The sequence below is a fragment of the Narcine bancroftii genome, chromosome 13, assembly GCF_036971445.1.
Source record: "Narcine bancroftii isolate sNarBan1 chromosome 13, sNarBan1.hap1, whole genome shotgun sequence".
Classification (NCBI taxonomy): Eukaryota; Metazoa; Chordata; class Chondrichthyes; order Torpediniformes; family Narcinidae; genus Narcine; species Narcine bancroftii.
In genome coordinates this window covers 23,333,795-23,352,186 of record NC_091481.1, presented here as the reverse complement: position 1 = coordinate 23,352,186, position 18,392 = coordinate 23,333,795, and the positions used below count along the sequence as shown (strand labels likewise).

Below are 18,392 nucleotides of genomic sequence, written 5' to 3'. Positions count from 1 at the left end.
TTCAGTAACAATTGGGTCGAGAGCAGTGGTTCTCAACCTTTGCTTCCCACTCACATTCCACCTTAAGCAATCCCTTACCAATCACAGAGCACTTATGGCATCGGGATTACTTAAAGTGGTATGTGAGTGGAAAGAAAAAGGTTGAGAACCATTGCTTTAGCAGCAGCCTTTGCAAATTTGAGCAACGTCTAATCAACAGAAGAAATTATATTTTATTCCAACTTGTGGTCTCAGGAATTGACACATTGAATAAATAGTTAAACATAGTAATGTCAAAAATAGCCTCATAATGGGCAAACTCAAGATCCTTTTATTTATCTGAATTGAAGTGAAATAGAGGTTCTTATTAGCAGTAAATTGCTCAAAGGGGTTCACTGAAAAAAATGTTGTTGAACTGGTTTGAAATTTGCCAATTACACTTGTGGCATTCTTAAAAGTAGGTCCACCCCTTTCTATTTAAAAAAAACCTATTGTGTTTCTTAACTGTATAAAAAAACAAATATACACAGCTCTTCACTCACCTGTCCATTATCTGCTGGAGAAGTTGGAGTCAATGAGGAACCCCAGATACCTAGAGACTCATTTGTATAGATATTCAGCAAGTCTAAATACTTCAGTTTCAGGTATGACAATCTATATTTTGAGAGCAATTGCCCCACTTCTACTTTCATTGAGTGTTACAATTGAAATTTGGGGACCCTATATAAGTTTTCAAAGAAAAATGGTAATGTGAAAATTGCAGAATATTTATTGCTTTGCTTAGTGGCACAGTTGTTACATGTACCAGAAGTGCTCTTCTTGTTTTAAATAAATCTATCCCATTTATCATTTAATTTTAGAGCAAATAATCAGTACTCTACACGTTATATGGACAAGACAGTCACTGACACACAATACAGTGACTCAACCGACATCCAAGGTACAGAATGTTAGTTATATGGTTTATTTATATTTAAAAGATCATGCACATATTCTTGTTATGTGTAAAAATATATTACTTATAACTAATAAATGTGATGTTAAGATATGTTAAATTAATGAGAGATAAAATTAAGGGAAATCAATGTATACTTCTGAAATAACTTTATTTGATGTGTGAAAAGATTCTTGGGGATAGAGTACACACTTAATAGGCCAGTGGATTTCAACTTTTTGATATTTATAATATGTTTCACGTATAGATGTGAGGCTATAAATTAAGAATGTGCTTTTATTAAGCATCTGCAGTATACGAGGGAAAAAGTGTACTGTGTTCAGACAGTTTATCTCATTGTGGAAAACTATTGCCAAGAATTCATCCCTTGTTAATTGTGCTTAAGGCATTAAAAAATAACATCAGTGCTTTAAACTCTGCCTCTCGAATTCACTTCAATGCAATGGAAAGGCAATTGAATTGAAGTTTGGAGGCAGCATGGTCTGAACTGCAGCTAAAAGGGTTTTTAAAAGCTTTTCATTTCTATAATCTGCTGGTTCTTGCTGGATCATCAATGTACAGGCTTAATGGAATGATTATTTCACACATATGGCCATTTAGTTTAATTAATGGATGATTACTGAACTCATTTATATTCTCGAATTTCCAGTAGGTTTAGCAGATTGATAGCAATTTGGTATGGGCTGATTTTTAGGCTTTTTTCTTCTCCAGTCTATTGACATTAAAATTAATGGTACCAACCCAACTGTTATCCCTGTTAAAATCATGAAATGCTGCAAATGACAAGGATTCATTATGGTATAACTTTGTCTTATCTAGAAATGCTCATGGCCAGATTAATGCACTGGACTATGGAGTCAAGAATGTGGCTCAGCCTAATAAACAATTTTGATTCATTTCAGTTTACTGTATCATCCATTTACTAATACCTCCAATAAGCATTCTGCAGGTCTATATTATTTATGCATTGATTTTAATAAGGACGTTTTAATGGGATGTGCATAGGCATAAAATTCTTAATCTTGCACCAAGGATGTTCTAGCTGATGACTTCATGGGCAGATGACTTTATTTTAATCCGACTTTCCATTATAAACTCTGTTGTGCCCCACTTCAGTCAAAAACAGGCTTGTTATAACTTCATAACAGTTTAAAAAAAGACAAATGTGCAATGAATAGTTAATTCAAAACCTGTAATGTGGATTTTGAAAAACAATCATGTGAAATGCAGGATCCTTCTATATGTTTCAGTACACTTCAATTGCGTACGATTGTTGTTCACCACTGGAAAAGTGAAGAAAACGGCCATTAGAAAAGAACAGTCAGGAAAGAATGTATTCAGTCAGTTCCGAAGAGAAGTATGAAAAGTGGTAAAGTAGTCCTTTGGATACAAAATCCCAATTGCATGAGCAAAAGACCAGGATAAATCATTACTTTTATATCTTATTGTAACAGGCCACGAGGTAGTGTAATGAACTACAGTATTATAAAATTTCATACTACTTATCATTAAAGTATTCTTGTGTCCTAAAATATTCACAAATTACTGGAATTGCCCAAATGTTATGTAGAAGTACCACAATTTAACATTCTATAAGCTCACACTTGTTTCTCCTCAAATCAAATCATTCTTTGGATGATTTGGATTATAGAATAGATGGGTTTGTGTCTAAATTTGAGTTCATTTTCTATCTCTAATTGCCCATGAGGTGAGTGCTTCTCGACATCATTTCAGAAGTGGTTTTGGAGACACGTATAGATGAAATGGGACAGACAGCAATTTTCTCTCTTGCAGAATACAAGTGAAGCAGAAGCTTTATGATATTCATTTCATTTAAAAGAATCTAATTTAGTCTAAAATTTCAGATTAGAACTGATTTTAAATTCCACTGATTTTAAATTCCACAGTGGAAAAACTATCGAAATCTCTAGATTATCAATCTTGAATTAGTAGTTTGGCAATTTAACTGTGTACCAGCATCATACTGGTATTTATCAAAGGACGACATATTTCCTCTTTTTTTTGGAGATGAAATTATAATGGAAAATAACAAAACAATTGAAGTATTAAATATTTCATGTCTTAACAGTAGAATATAACTATATTGGAAACAATAATGAACCAACAATATAATGACAATAAGGTACCCTAAAACTTCCAAATATTTGTTAAAAAGTAAGTACTGTAGAAATGAAGGCAACCATAAACTGATATATTGTGACTAGGTTTCTAAAAGATGTGGCTGCAAAAAGCATGAATACATTAGTGGTTAACTTCCAAAATCCCCTAAATTCTGGAAATGTTCCAGCAGATTGGAAAGTAGCAAGTGCCAACACTGTTGTGAATGTGAATGTGACTGTTTCACCATGTGCAATTGCAACATCAGCGGCTTATGGTCTGGAATTGCTTTGTTACACATCTTGGGCTCTTCCTTTAAAGTAATCCTAAGAACCAAGGTCTTTGATCAAACTTGGCCATGTGTTTACTTTTCCGATGTCAAGATTCAAACATCATTCAGCCTCTTTTTTGGGAGAATTGGCAAAGGGAGCCACTTGTCGGAGGTCGAAGCAATCTTGAAAAGTAAGAGTGCAAAGTTCTGTTAAAGTTAAAGTGTTTAATCAAATCTTTTTCTCTAAAATCTTCTGTGGCATGTCCAGTGACTCTGCCTCCAACTAGTGTTCTGTAATTTTCTCTCCCTGAAAATAAATGGGAAAATTGTTGACCCCTGGCACTTGGAAATTACAATTTTAATCTGATAATTAATAATGTCATTGTCAGTTTTTTTTTCTCCTTTTGTAAAAATGAGGGGGTGAAGGAAGTAAATATTGCACATTGCATAAAATAAATAAATTATAACAATTAATTAAATAATTTGGTACCTTTAATAGTTTTACATTAAACATCCCAATAAATTACAAAGCTTCTTCAAACAAATTCTGATCCCAATCCACAAAAGGAAATATTAAAACACATGGCCAAGTTTGATCAAAGACTTTGGTTCTTAGGATTACTTTAAAGGAAGAGCCCAAGATGTGTAACAAAGCAATTCCAGACCATAAGTCGCTGATGTTGCAATTGCACATGGTGTTATGACGCTTGATATTTGTGATATACAATGATGACTTCGATGTGAACATAGAAAGAATGATCAATAAACTTCAGGTGACCAAAAAATGTATTTTGTTGTAGATAGTGAGAAGATTTGTCTTGGCATAATATTGGTTAATTGAAAGTTGAACAGAGCAATAGCAGATGTAATTAAATCTTGGCATGTGCAAAGTCATCCATTTTAGAAGGTCAAACAAGGATAGGGCGTAAATCTAAATGGTAGGATTCTGGGGAGTATTGATAAACAGGAGAGATCTTGCTGGACAAATCCAGAGATCCATGGAAGTAGCAGCACAGGTTCATTAAGGTGCCAGTCTTCATTAGCCACAGCATAGAACAAGGATGTCATGTTACAACTCTTTAAAAGCTTTGATTAAACTGAAGCATCGTGTGCAGTTCTGGTCCCAACACCATAGAAAGTTGTTCATTGAGATGGAGAAGGTGCAAATGAAATTCACTATGATATTGTTTGGAGATAAGACTATTTCAGCTGAAACGAGACATTGAATAGGCTGGTCTATTTTCTGTGGAATGGAGATGATGAGGGGTTATCTGTTAGAGGCAGGCTAAATTATAATTAGGAATGGATTGGGGGTAGACAGCCAGAAATTGACTCCATTAGTGTGAGTGTGTAAAACAAGAGGGCATAGATTGGAGGGGAATGAGGTTTTGAGTGAAACGGAGGTGCATGATGTCTATCAAGTGAATATATTTCAACTGGATTTTCAGAAGTAATTACTCCTGTTCGATTTTGACCAATGTTATATCTCATATACTTTTTCACTGACTTGTGGGCTCTCTCAAGAAAAAGGTTGTTTTAATTGAATCAGTGTTGGAGGTGGCACTTTTCATGGTCATATAAGCTAACAGTGATGGCTAGCTGTAAAATACAAATTGAACTTAAAAGGATTACTAAAAAAAAAGTTGGTTTATTTTAATGCAGCTCTGAAAATTATGATCCTCGAGGTTCACAACCAGATTCAATTAGATATTTTAAGCAGGTAGGTATGGATTGCTGTAATGAGATTAAATAAATTTATGAATTAAAATAGATGGATAAACAACATAAAATGTAAATTGTAACAAAAGCTTATCTTTTTGCTGAAGCTGTTTGATTATTTTTTGGTGGTATACAAATATATTTTTGAAAATTATAGTCCAGAAAGAAGAAGCTCAACTGGGGGCCGACTGTTTCTACAAGTTGAACATAAATACATTTCATTAATACCTACTACAAGTATTATTTCCCCCTCATAATCACATGACATTTTGTTCCTGCAGGCTTTTAAAATGCGACTCCAATTTGTGCTGATTGAAAGTCTATGAATCCTCTCTATTAGAATTGAAACAACTGCTCCAAGTGTTTCATTTAAGCTAATAAAGATACTGACAATTATTTTTTGAGCAATTTTTGGGGAATATTGAAAACATAACAGTAGCAACAGTTCATCGTTGAGCAGTTGCTCGTGAACAGGGGAATGTAAGTTAATTTCACCACCGCTGATTGACAGACGCTCCCAAAATGCAAGGCTCCTTTATCTGCACTCTATATCTTGAAGGCCATATTCTGCATCCAAGGACAACTTTAAGGTACCATTCTTAAAGGAATGGCATGCCATTGAAATAGCACCCCTTAATCTTCAAATCAAAGTGGCCATGTGTCAAAAAATGGGAAGTGAAACATGAAAGTCTGTAGACACATGGTTGAAATAAAAACACAATGCTGGAGAAACTCAGCAGGTTAAACAGTGTCCTTTATATAGAAAAGATACATAACAAGGGCTTAAGCCCTTCATCAAGTCATGGAGAAATGTTGGATGTCTGAAACGTCAGTTATGTATCTTTACCTTTTTGACCTTCTAAGTGTCTCCGGAATTGTGTTTTTACTGTTTTTAAAAAAAAAGAGAACTTGATTGTAATACAATTAGTGCTAATTTGGCTAATAATCATCTCATTGTATTATGTAACCACTTAAAATGGAAATTCATTGTACATATTTCACCTCCATGATCCAGTCATTATCCCTAGCCCATTTCTTCTGAAATTTCAAATCCTATTGCTGACAATTCAAACAATATTAATAATAATACTACACATGAATAACATGCTTTTTAACAATGTTAAACCCTCAAAATTAAATGTGAATGTTCCTATTTGAAAGCTTTTGTAATTATAGGGGTTAAGGCAGGAAAAAAAATTTCCATGGTTGTAGAGCGCGTTGAAAGAACCAAAGAGTTGTTGATCCAAACCAAGGCTTTTATTAATTAAAAGACTGGAGCGTATCACATGTAGGTCGACCAGTCAGAATGACCTGGTCTGGCTAGGAGCAATCCTTTAAGACCTGCCAGTAGGTGTGGCTACGCTCTCAGCCAATCACAGTCATCCTACAATCTGTACACATACACATTGGTGATAGAATCTATACTATCCCATTGGTATTTTACAAAAAAAGTTATGACACCATGCTACATAGGATTTATTAAGATACACAGTTCCCTCCATAATGTTTGGGACAAAGACATTTTTCCTTTATTTTAAATATGTAATCAAACAATTCTCATGTGATTAGAGTGCACTTTGCAGATTTTATTAAAGGGTATTTGGAGACATTTTGATTTGACCATGTAGAATTACAGCAATGTTTCTACATAGTTCCCCCATTTCAGGGCACCTTGATGTTTGGGCCAGTTGGTATTTGTTATCACTCAGGCAAGTTTAATAGTTTCATTGGTGCAGGTATAAGAGAGCTAAACTTGCTTCTTCGCTTTTGATCACCTTTGGAATCTGTCATCGTCATTTTTCAACATGAGGGCCAGAGTTGTGCCAGTGAACCTCAAAGAAGCCAATACGAGGCTGAAAAACAAGAATAAAACAGTAAGAGATGTCGCCCAAACTTTAAGATGACCAAAATCAACTGTTTGGAATATCATGAAGGAGAAAGGGCCTACTGGTGAGCTCAGTAATCAATAAGGGACTGGGAGGCCTAGGAAGGTCTCCACTACTGATGACAGAAGAAATCTCATCAAAATGAAGAAAAAGCCCCAAATGCTCTTCAGGAGGTAGGTATGGACGTGTCAACGACAGGAACTGTCTGTAGAAGACTTTATAAACAGAAATACAGAAGCTCCACTGCACTGCAAGATGCAAACCACTTGTTAGCCACAGAAACAGGATGGCCAGATCACAGTTTGCCAAGAAGTACTTTAAAAAAGCCTGCAAAATTCTGGAAAAATATTGTGTGGACAGATGAGGCCAAGATTAACTTGTATCAGAGATATGGCAAGAGCGAAGTGTGGAGGAATAAAGGAACTGCCCAAGATCCAAAGCATACCTCATCTGTGAAACATGGTGTTGAGGGTGTTGTGGCCTGGTCACAGGTACTGGTGCACTTATCTTTGTTAATGATATAACTGTTGATGGCAGCAGCAAAATGAATTTGGTGTATAAAAACATCTTATCTGCACAGGTTCGAGTAAATGTCTCCAAAATAATTGGATGGCACTTCAACCGAGAGCAACAAAGGAGTTTTTCAAAGCTGAAAACTGGAAAACTCATAAGTGGCTAAATCAGTCACCCAATTAAATTCAATTGAGCATGCCTTCTGTAAGCTGAAGGGGACATGACCCCCGAAACATACAGGAGGTGAAGGTGGCTGCAGTGGAGGCCTTGCAGAGCCAAGAAAAATACTCAGCACCTGGTGATGACTATGAATCATAGAGGGATATGGAGCAAAGTACTAAACATGACTACTTTAATATACATACCATTGCTCTGACCCAAATATTATGGTGCCCTGAAATGAAGGGACTATGTTTAAAAATCACTGCAATTTCTACATGGTCAAACCAAAATGTACACAAATACCCTTTAATAAAACTGTAATGTGCACTTTAATTATGTGAATTGTTTGATACAAATTTAAAACTGTGGAGCACAGGGGCAAATAAAAGAAAAATAATCTTTTCTCAAACATTATGGAGGGCACTATATACCCAGAAACCTGGTGTAATTGCCAGGCTTCAAAGAGACGTAATGAGGGAACTGAAAAGAGCTCAGTGTTTTTTTTAAATCTACTTTTTTCGCAATAAATTATTTACAAAAGGAAAACTGTTCAGATTCTGTTCCCACTCTAACTTTTATATCCATACATTCCCATCACTATGCCTTGTTACATTCAATTCCATTTGCACCATTAAGACTAATGTGGCATCTAGTTGCTTCTCCCCTCTCTGTTTTTTGAGGGACTACCCTTTTGTCTCAGCCCCTCAAAGGCCTGTAGTAGGAGGACTCTAGACTGGGGTCCTTCACCTGCACCCTCGCGTTGGCTGCACCAAGCCTCAGTGCATCACTCAGCTCGTACCCCCCTGCAGCCTAGAGTGTGCCAGTTGGCAGCATTCCCTCACCAACATTTCTGTGTGCTGAAAGTCTAACAAGTTTTGGCAGACCAAATAGTTTTCCTGCAGTTCTGGATGCCTGTCTCAGTGTGTAAACAGCCCATCACATCATGGTTCATCCCTACCAGCAGCAAGGACCTTTGCATACTTCTCCATACATTCTTAGTGAATCTGCATTCAGCAAAGATTTGTCTTCATTTCACTGCAGTCATCTCAAGGCCAACGTGCAGGGTGAATGATGTTCCGGTTGTACAAGGATCAGACTGGGAGGACTTCTCTCACTGCCAGCCAGGCCAAGTCCTTGTGAGCCCTGATTCAGGGAACCACCCCACTGGGTCAAAGGAGTTGTCATCTCTCGGTGTCTGCAAGACATTCCGTGCTGGCTACTGCCTGATGGCCTTGTTGTCAAAGGTGTTGGTCTGAAAAACATTTCTATGAAAGATAGGTCCCCAACACCTTCAGGTAATCAGATCTGACTGTGAAGGGGATAGTGGGCCAGTCAAACTAGTTATCAAAGAGCATTGCCTTGCTCTTATCCCATTTTGCAGACTCAAACTGCCCACAGATATTGATAAACCTGTGGACCGATCGTGTATTTGAACAAAAGACAGCGACATCATCCATGTACAGGGAGGCCTTGACCAGAGTGCTTCCACTGACTGGCAACATCACTCGTCTTATGCACTTATCCTTCCTGATAGATTCAGCAAAGGGGTCTATGCAGCACACAAATAGGACTGGGGAGAGTGGGCAACCTTGCCTAACTCCAGACTTGATGGGCAAGTTATCAGTTTCCCACCCATTGATTTGGACTACACTACAATGTCTGTGGAGAGCAGTTTAATCCAATTCCAAATTCTCTCCCCAAAACCCATTTTGGAGAGCTTGTCCATTTGTATGTGTGAGATATCCCATCGAAGGCCTTCTCATTGTTGAAGCTGACCAGGCAGGTATCTACCCCCCTGAACTGCTCATCAGCGATGGTATCCATGAGAAGCATGAGGCTGTCAGAGATTTTCCTGCACAGAACCATACTGATTTGGTCTGGGTGGATTACCTGCCCCAGGGCAGACTTGATTCATTTGGCGATGCCTTGGACGTGACTTTGTAATTGATGTTTAACAATTTCAATTGGGCCTCCAATTCCTGATATCCTTCTTCACCCCTTCTGTTTGAAGATGACAGTGATAATGGCCTTCCTTATGGAGTCTGATATGGTTCCTGCCAGAAGCATAGCATTGCATACTTCATGCAGGTTTGGATCCACCTAGTCTCAGAGCCATGTACAACTCAGCCAGTAAGCCATCACTTTTGCGTGTTTTACTCAACTCCAAGGAATAGATGGAGATTGTCAGCTCCCCCAGGGTAACTGGCTGGTCCAGACTTCCCCGCTTGCAGTCATCCAAATCCTCCATGATAGAGGACAGGAAGTTTGGGAGGCTTTTGTGTTTTTGTGTTGTACTGTTCAGCATAAAAGGATCTGTAGATCCTCTGTAAGGTCACCTGCGAGGATGTCGTTGAGCCGTCCTCTTCCTTAAGGTTGTGGATCACATAGCTCCCTCTGTGAACCTTGGTAGAAGAGTCATGAGCACATCTCATCCTGCTCCACTGCGCTAACTTTGGATCAGAAGGTGATCTTGGAGTTCTCGGAGGTGAATATCTCAGAATTTTGGTAGCTGAAGAGAGAGCCACCATCGATAAATTAAAACTGGAGATATTCAATAGGCCAAAATTGGTTGGTAGCTTGAAGCCAATGCATATTAAAAACTTGGAAGGGTCTGAATATGAACCCTAGCTTTCTACATTGAAGGAATTGATGGGTGAATTTTGTTTAAAAATTAAATTTAAAAAAAAATTGAGACATTTTGGCGTACGTTTTTGAAGGGTGGGAGGAACCCAGAGCCCCCTGGGAAAACCCATGCAGAAACAGGGAGAATGTACAAACTCCTTGCACATAGAGGGAGATAGAACAGGTTGCTGTTTTGATAACCTCAGGTTTGAGGGTATAACATTTGCTAACATCAAGTAGCTAAAATATGCAAATATTAAAATACACAGCAAAGGAAACAAATATGCAAGGAGGACATACATGTGTGTACTCTGAATATACAGCATGATTTCTGGTTCCAAATGAAGAGCAAAAGTTATAGAACACTAGGCCAAAAACTCTGCCAGCTGAAAGCAATTCTATCAGTCCCATCCATCCCAAACCCTGCAAACGTGTCCTGCACAAGTTTGGCATAACTCACCGCTTTTGACCTCCACAAACGTGAATCCCAGGACTTCTTGCCAATTTCAAACACGTACCCTCTACGCCTGCAGACTGTTGGACTCTGGCTTTAACTTACTCTTAATTTAGTCTAAGTGTAGTCTGAGTCCAGCGCGTTCTTTGAATGAAGTGATAGGAGAAGGTATTCGGTTCAACAGTCAATTTATTACACAGCACAAGAATAAAACTTAACAGAGCTCTGGGTCACTCATTAGTTCATAGGTCACTTGCACAGTGAGCTACTCCCCAAGACTGACCCCTATGGTCCAGTTGGTTCAGTTTATATAGGTCAACCTTATCATACAGAACAAAAGTTGGCTTCCTTTGCTAGATTTCATTATCATACAGAACAAAAGTTGTCTTCCTTTGCTAGATCTTTTTGCATAAGCGTTATCACAAGTCATCTCCTGTTTTGCAGATATCTGGGGTGTAGCACTCCCATGTTAATCCTCCTGGCCAGACTATCCCATTGTGTTGATCAGAAATTAATTCATCCCCAGATATCTATAATCACCATTCTGTTCTTGTCCTGCCAATTTCTGCTGTTCTCTTTAACACCTCCTCCTGCCTTAATCTTCCTCCTAGACTTGTTTTCCATTCCCTTTGTTTCTTACAGGCCATTCTTTGTTCTGATCTGGCCTGTGTCTCCTGTGCTACTCACCACCTCATTTCGTTTGAGCATTCCTCCTAAATTGTTTTGTGCATTTCCTCTCCCTGTATTTTGGAGAGACAATTTTGCTCAGCCAACTTTTGCTCCCTGCTGTGATTGCCACTTAATCACATTCCTTTTTCCCTGAACCATGCAGTAAATATACACTTATTAATTAATCATTTATTTTATACTGTTTTAACCCCTAGATTCCAACAGTCCCCCTTTTGGTCTCATGAAAATGAGACCAACCACCAGTTAATTTATTAGATAGAGAAATCCGGGTTACATGCCAGGGTTGGCATTTCTGATCCCTTGTAATCATTACACTCTTGAGAGGGCAGTAGGGACAAATACATGCCTTGGGGTCTGGGGATGTCTCTCTGTGACAGCGCTCGTTGGATGAGGCACTGGAGGCAGGGAAGGATGCATGGGATCAGAATCAACGCCAAAACCACAAATCCAGCAACTAGCACTAAAGTATGTATCCATCCCCAGTCTCCAGAGAACAAATTTCCCAGCCATGCGCTGCCCAAGGGTCGCCAGGTCTGAACCGGGACGTGAGCTAATTTGCGAATGCCAGATGAAATTTCTTTTACTGCTTGCCCATTGTCATCAATTTTCAAACAACAATTAGTGAGATTCAGTTTTCCACACACACCCCCTTCAGTGGCTAACAAGTAGTCTAAAGCTAAGCGGTTCTGAAACACCGTGGCCCTAATCTGTTGCTGCTCTTCTGCCAACAGATCAAGGGCTGCGGCGGTGTCATTGGTGATAATTTCCAAAATAGCTTGTAAACGAATCAGACGGTTTAACATGTAAATTGGGGTTCGATATCCCCAGGACCCATCCTGTGCCCAAGTAGCAGGTCCATAATAAGAAATAATGCGCTCTGGAGGCCAGTCCTCTCCCCACTCACCGATCTTTAAATCCCTCTTCTGGCGGAGCCCCTGATATACACGCGCTGCTAACTGATGGGAGTCGTTCTGTGGTAACAGCACAAATTGTGGTTGAATGATACCTATACAGCACGTTCCCCTCCAGTCTGGCTCCAAAAAAGTGTAAGCTGTATTCCCACAAATCCAATATAAACCCTCTGGGGCAAATCCGTGTGGATAGGGATGAGCCCAAAATTGTCTGAGTGAGGGAACCCCTTCATATGGATTAACACCCGTGCAATTCCATACCCCTTTCCCACGGGAGTTATCTGTTATGGGTCTACAATGTGTTACCTTCTGTGGGGACAGGAACCACCGGGGTCGCTGAGGATGCCATCGAGGGAATTTCCCCAAGATCTTAACCCTTGTGCATCTCGAGTCTCCTTTATAATGCCTGCCTTGCTCCTTCCTGATACATTCCTCTCCCAATGGGTGATTAGCTAGATGCCATGTCTGGCGGGGGCGCGTTTCATCTGCCGATCCGTGAAAGCTCATCAACTCCCATACTTCCAGGGGCTCCCCGCTCCATGGCCATGATCCATCTCTTGTGGGTCCCCCACATACCCAACAGTTTTTAACCCCCAAGAGTTCTGCCGTAGTTTGGCAAAGGTCTACCCATCTGTTGTCCCCTACTCTGTGAGTGGCAGCCTGGCGTTTAGCGTTGTCATAGATATCCCCCTTCTCTATGTCCCATACGTATGGTTGTTCTCTCTTTTGCCACATGGGGTCCCACTGTATCCTCTGAATGGGAATTGAGCCCCCTTTCTCCTTATCTTGGTCTCCCTCCGGGGCACAAAACCATGTTACTCCTTGGGGACAGCGGTCTTGATTTGATGTGAACTGTAAAGAGCCCTTATTGAATTTAACATCATACACTTGTCCATTATGCACACACTTACGTCCTGTGTGAGCCCCCACACAGTGTTCAGGAAAGTTAGTCCAATCAGTAAAGTACTGTTCTTTTTCGTTGTGCGACCCCCAGGCCGAGTGCACACACTTTGTACAGTGGTTTTCTACTCCAGCCCCTTCAAGGGCTCGGAATACCAGTACCCATAGTCCCCACATAGTATTCATCCCAGCTTCTTTCGTTGTTTTGATGCCAATAACTTGATTATGCCGTCAACCACTGATACACAGTCACTGTAGTCCAATAGTCTCTTTAAAAAGGACTTTAAGTGTTCTTAGTCCGTGGTTGCTTCACAGGTTCTCAGTCACCTCCGTTCGAATCTGTTCCAGTGTCCGTGTCGGTGGGTCCGTTGCTGCACACTGACTCCAATGATACCACGTCTCGCCTTTTCCTTGTAGTCGAACCGCGTGGGACGTCCTCTCCACCACTCTGTAGGGTCCTGTCCACCTGGGCTCCGACCACTTTCTTTTGATGACCTTTAGCAGAACCCACTCCGCGACTGAAGGTATCGGTGTTTCCCCTTCTCTGGTGGGACTTGTGACCTGTTGTGAAAAATCTGACACCAGAGCCGTTAGTTTTTCATAATAAAGCTTGCATCCCATTGAGCTTACCTCATTCTTCGTTGTCTGAATTCCGGCTCCCGGTCCTGGAAACTGGTGCCCTGTTTGTAGTTCATATGGAGTAAATCCTGTCACAGAACTTACCGAACTCCTTACTGACATTAATGCCAGGGGCAACGCATCCACCCAATTTAGTTTGGTCCGTACCTGTACTTTCCCGATCTTACTTTTTATTGTTTGGTTCATCCTCTCCACTTTCCCTTGGGATTGCGGATGGTACACCGTTCCAAAGGCATGTTTCAATCCCAACATTGCTTCTACCTCCTGTAGATTATTATTCTTGAAATGACTTCCGTTGTCAGACCTGATTTTTCTAGGGAATCCGTGTCTCGGAATATACTGGTTGATCAGGAATTTACATACCGTCATAGCGTCTTCTCTTTTGGCAGGGATTGCCTCTGGCCACCCTGTGAACACATCTACTGCTACTAAGAGGTATCGATAGCCACTCACCCTCTCAATCATGTCCGTATAATCCAGTACGATTTCCTGCCCTGGTAACTTAGGTAGAGGGAACTGACCTTCATGTGGCTTTACAGTCGCCTTAACATTGAAAGCTATACATACATCACACTCTCTAATATGGTTCTCCACCATCGCCGGCAGGAAGGGGTGCCACCAATGTATCAAGTACCTTATCATCTGCTTCTTTCCACAGTGTGTTAGCCCATGCGCCTCCTTGAGGAGGGGTTTCATGAGTCCAGATGGTAAAACTGGCCTCCCGTCTATCGACCTCCATAGTCCTTGATCCTTGGTTGCCCCCCTTTCCTCCCATACCATCCTTTCCTGAGGTGATGCCTTTGCTTGTTCCTGTACTATTACTTCTACGCTACACGGTGGTAATAAGTCATGTGCTGTTCTGTCTGCCTGTATCATAATAAACTGAGGGCCGTATCCTGCTGCCCTTTTAGCGGCCCTGTCCGCTTCCTGATTTCCCCGAGCCACCATCGTATCTGTTCTATCATGTCCTTTACATTTAAGAACTGCTAATGCCCTTGGTTTCAAGAGGGCCTCAGCCAGTTTCCTAACATCCTTCTCGTGTTTAATTGGGGTCCTTGCTGCTGTTAAAAACCCACTTCTAATCCATTGACTAAGTTCGACCTGTATTGTCCCTACCACATATGCTGAGTCTGTATATATATTGACCTCCTTCCCTTCTGCCCATTCTAATGCTGCTATCATTCCCTGTAGTTCTGCGAGTTGTGCTGACTCCTTTCCTCTCACTGTCCCTGTAATGATTTCTTCAAATCCTCCTGTAGTTTTTCGTACCACCGCATAGGCAGCTTTCAATCCATCTGTGGGGTGTCTGTAACAGCACCCATCTGTAAACAAGGTTTCATCTGGTTCTCTTAAGGGTGTAGTCTGTAGGTCAGGTCTTATTTTAATATCCTTCACTACCCTCTTTTCACAACAGTGTGGTACTCCCTCTCCCATATTGTCTGCCATGTTAATGCCTTCATGGGTAAATGTAACATTTGGAGCATTCAGGATCTTTTCTAGTCTCGTCTGCCTTAGTGAAGTCATTGTAAATGCTGTCGAGCTCACAAATGCGACAATGCTATGTGTTGTTAATACCGTCAGGCCATGTCCCATTACTATGTGTGCCACCTTTTGTAAAATCTTTGCTACTCCCGCTGCATGTCTTGTACATGGTGGGTGTCTGTCTTCCGTTGGGTCTAGTGTGATACTCACATACATCAGCACACATCTTCCACCCCCTTTTTTCTGAAAAAGAACACCATCAATTGTGTGTGCTTTTTCAGAAACATCCAAAAAGAAAGGTAGTTTATAATTTGGAATCGCCAAATCTGTAGCTGTTGTAAGAGCTTGCTTCAATAGAATAAAACTCATCTCAGCCTGTGCAGTCCAATCCAGTGTAGCTCCCAGGTTCCTCATCCCCTGCTCATTCACCAAAGTTCGCAGTGGATGTGTCAATTCACCATACGATGGGATAAACTGCCTACTATAACCTGACAAACCCAAAAACGAAAGCATCTCTTTAACTGTCTTTGGTTTTGTATGATGTAGTATCGCTGTTTGATGTGCAGGGGAAATCCCTGTGCCTTTCGCTGAGACCATTCTCCCTAAAAAGGTGACCACCTGCCTGCAGCATTGCAGCTTTGAGCGAGAGACTTTAAAGCCTGCCTTAAACAGCTGCACTAGCAGGAGACAGGTGGCCTCCAAACAGGAAGCATGATCAGGTGCTGCTAATAGGATGTCATCTACATACTGGATCAGAACTACCCCACCTGGCAGTGCTAGCCCCCCCAGCTGATCTTTCAACACCTGATTGAAAATCCCTGGAGATAAAATAAAGCCCTGTGGAAGCCTCGTATACCGCAACTTTCTACCTCTATACGTGAACGAAAACACATTTTAACCCCTAGATTCCAACAAGACCCGTTCGAACCAGTCTTTATATCATCTCTCCGTTGAAGTGGATCACTTCACCCTAGCCAATAATGCCTTTCACCTCTCTGCCCACTCCATCCGCCTAACCCATGCAGCGCCGTGATGTCCTCGGCAGTTCCGGTACAATCCACCTGAGTGTGCCTTATCAGACGGTCGGGGGGGAGGGGGGGGGGGGGATTCACCGCTATTCACCCTTCTCCAGTCTGTTTAGTGTTACCTCGAATCTGCATCTGTCTGGAAACAGTTAGGAATGGTGCACCAGAGAAATCCGGAACAGACTGCTCGATGTGTGCAGTGAAAATAAAGTTGAGAATATAAGAACGTCTGAACCAGAAGGAGACGCAACTCCCTCAATGAAGCTCTTCAACAGACAAGGGCTTTCAAGACAACGGTGGTAAAAGATTTTCAACCCCCAAAAAATTATATTTGTAGTCTTGTGGAATTTAAAAGGACTCGCAATATTTAACTGCAAATGAAGCTCTAGCGGAACGTTACTTCAATATTTACCTACGATTTGAATCAGTAAACTGCCTTTAGTCATGTTGCCTCGGAGTACATTGACACGATTATCCTTGATCTGTTGGAAGTCATTTGTCCGGAAGCAGGGGAAAGGAAATATGCTAAATGTTTTTGCTCGGAGGGCGCGGAGCACGTGTCCCCTTCCCGAGGAGGGAGCGGAGTGTTGATGTTGCTCTTTATTCCTCGTGCCTTGCGCTCCCGGGAATTTGATACATTCAGCGATGGGGAAGCCCTCCTCAGCGGCGCGGGGGGGCGGCGGCGGGGGGGGGACATGATGTAGCGGCGCTGCTGTCTGGAAGCGGGCAGGGAACGGACTTCGGATGAATTCCGACTGGCAGCCGGGGGGGTTATCTCGGATTTTAGGTCGGTGCACATTGCACGAGGAGCTGTTTATTTCGGAAGAGCTGCTCAATAAACATGAAGTTTGGAAAGCACTTTCCTCGCCGCTGAAGTCAATCCGGCAACACACAAATAATCCCCAAGTTGCCAAACCCAAAGCAGGATGCCGAAACTGCTTGAATCGCCGCAGCGGAGCGGAATGTCTTCGGAGGCGCCACCCTGTGCGTATTAACACTTTGTAACCGAAACTCGTTCTTTTCAGTATCCAGCCACTTGTTCGGGGAGCAAGAAAGTCTTGGAGGCATCGAAATGCCGGCACCAGAAAATCTCGGCGACAACTATTTCGTGGCCCGAGCAGTTTATTCTGAAAACTTTTTCCAGGAGGAAAATGAAAGGAAGGAAAAGGTGCCTAAAACGTTACGCGACCGGCTGGCCAAGGAGTGCAGGTGAGCTGAAGTTTTCCAAGTTGCGAACATTTAAGCAAGTCAAATGCTACGTGGAAATTTAAAATCTCAAAGCTGGGGAAACTCAGCAGGTCAAACAGTGGCCTTTATCTAGCAAAGATAAAGATTGATAACCAAGGTTTCGGGCTTGAGCCCTTCATTGAGTTACCTTGATGAAGAGCTGAAGCCCAACGTTTGTTTTGTGGCTTTGTCTTTGTTATGTACCTGTGACCTGCTGAATTTCTCCAGCGCCTGTTTTTATTTCAGACTTCGTGCATTTAACCATGTTTTAAAAACATAATCCTTTACAGAACTGAGGGATGCAGATAATCACATTTCATGGAGATAGCAAGTTGTCAACTTGAAGGAGAGATTGAGAGAAGCGACCAAGAGTTGGGGGAGAGGTTTCAGAAGTGGAGAAAATTCGGTCTGCCAAGTTCTTGGAACACTTGGAAAGCTGTAAATGCTAGACTGGGGACCTTGTGGTCGAATGGGAAAGTACAAGAGTCAACCATGCAAGGAGGATATAAATCCAGAGTAGGGAACTAGATTTAGGGGTTTCATCCTCGGTACCACACAGTTCTTTGTTCTATTCCGTGTAAAGTCTTCGGAAGATTTTGTCAGCATGTCGTGAAATCAAATGTTTTCAGTTTTATCTAGGTAGGCACTGACGTTGACTTTCTTTCCCTGTGGTTTGGATGCTAATGTTTATATGCATCTATTCTGGGCTCCTGCATTATGAATCTTTTAGTTCTCTTTTTGTACTATCAACCTGATTATGAAGTTTTCTTCTGTGTTCATTTCCATCTATACCTTTGGTTAAAGAGCTGCCAAGCAGGGGGAAAATGTCGTAATGATGA

At 41.2% G+C, this 18,392-nt stretch overlaps 1 protein-coding gene and 1 long non-coding RNA gene across 5 annotated transcripts in view; one reads left to right on the top strand and one right to left on the bottom strand.

Moving 5' to 3' along the window:
• Positions 1 to 516: 516 nt before the first annotated feature.
• LOC138748771 (pendrin-like) overlaps positions 517 to 18,392 on the top strand; it is a 53,393-nt gene continuing 35,517 nt past the window's right edge. The window contains exons 1-3 of one of the 4 annotated variants that reach the window (XM_069909480.1): positions 517 to 623; positions 840 to 919; positions 17,352 to 17,535. In XM_069909480.1, coding sequence (XP_069765581.1) covers positions 868 to 919; positions 17,352 to 17,535 — 236 coding nt within the window. In that variant the 5' untranslated portion in view covers positions 517 to 623; positions 840 to 867. Of the gene's footprint in view, positions 624 to 833; positions 920 to 2,184; positions 2,304 to 16,521; positions 16,626 to 17,351; positions 17,536 to 18,392 lie in introns of those variants that run through there. The other 3 variants (XM_069909481.1, XM_069909482.1, XM_069909483.1) reach the window with 3 other exon arrangements.
• LOC138748774 (uncharacterized) lies at positions 6,777 to 17,521 on the bottom strand. Its single transcript, XR_011348244.1, has 2 exons — positions 16,739 to 17,521; positions 6,777 to 6,895 (listed from the first exon to the last, which is right to left on the bottom strand). It is a non-coding gene; the product is annotated as an uncharacterized lncRNA (long non-coding RNA).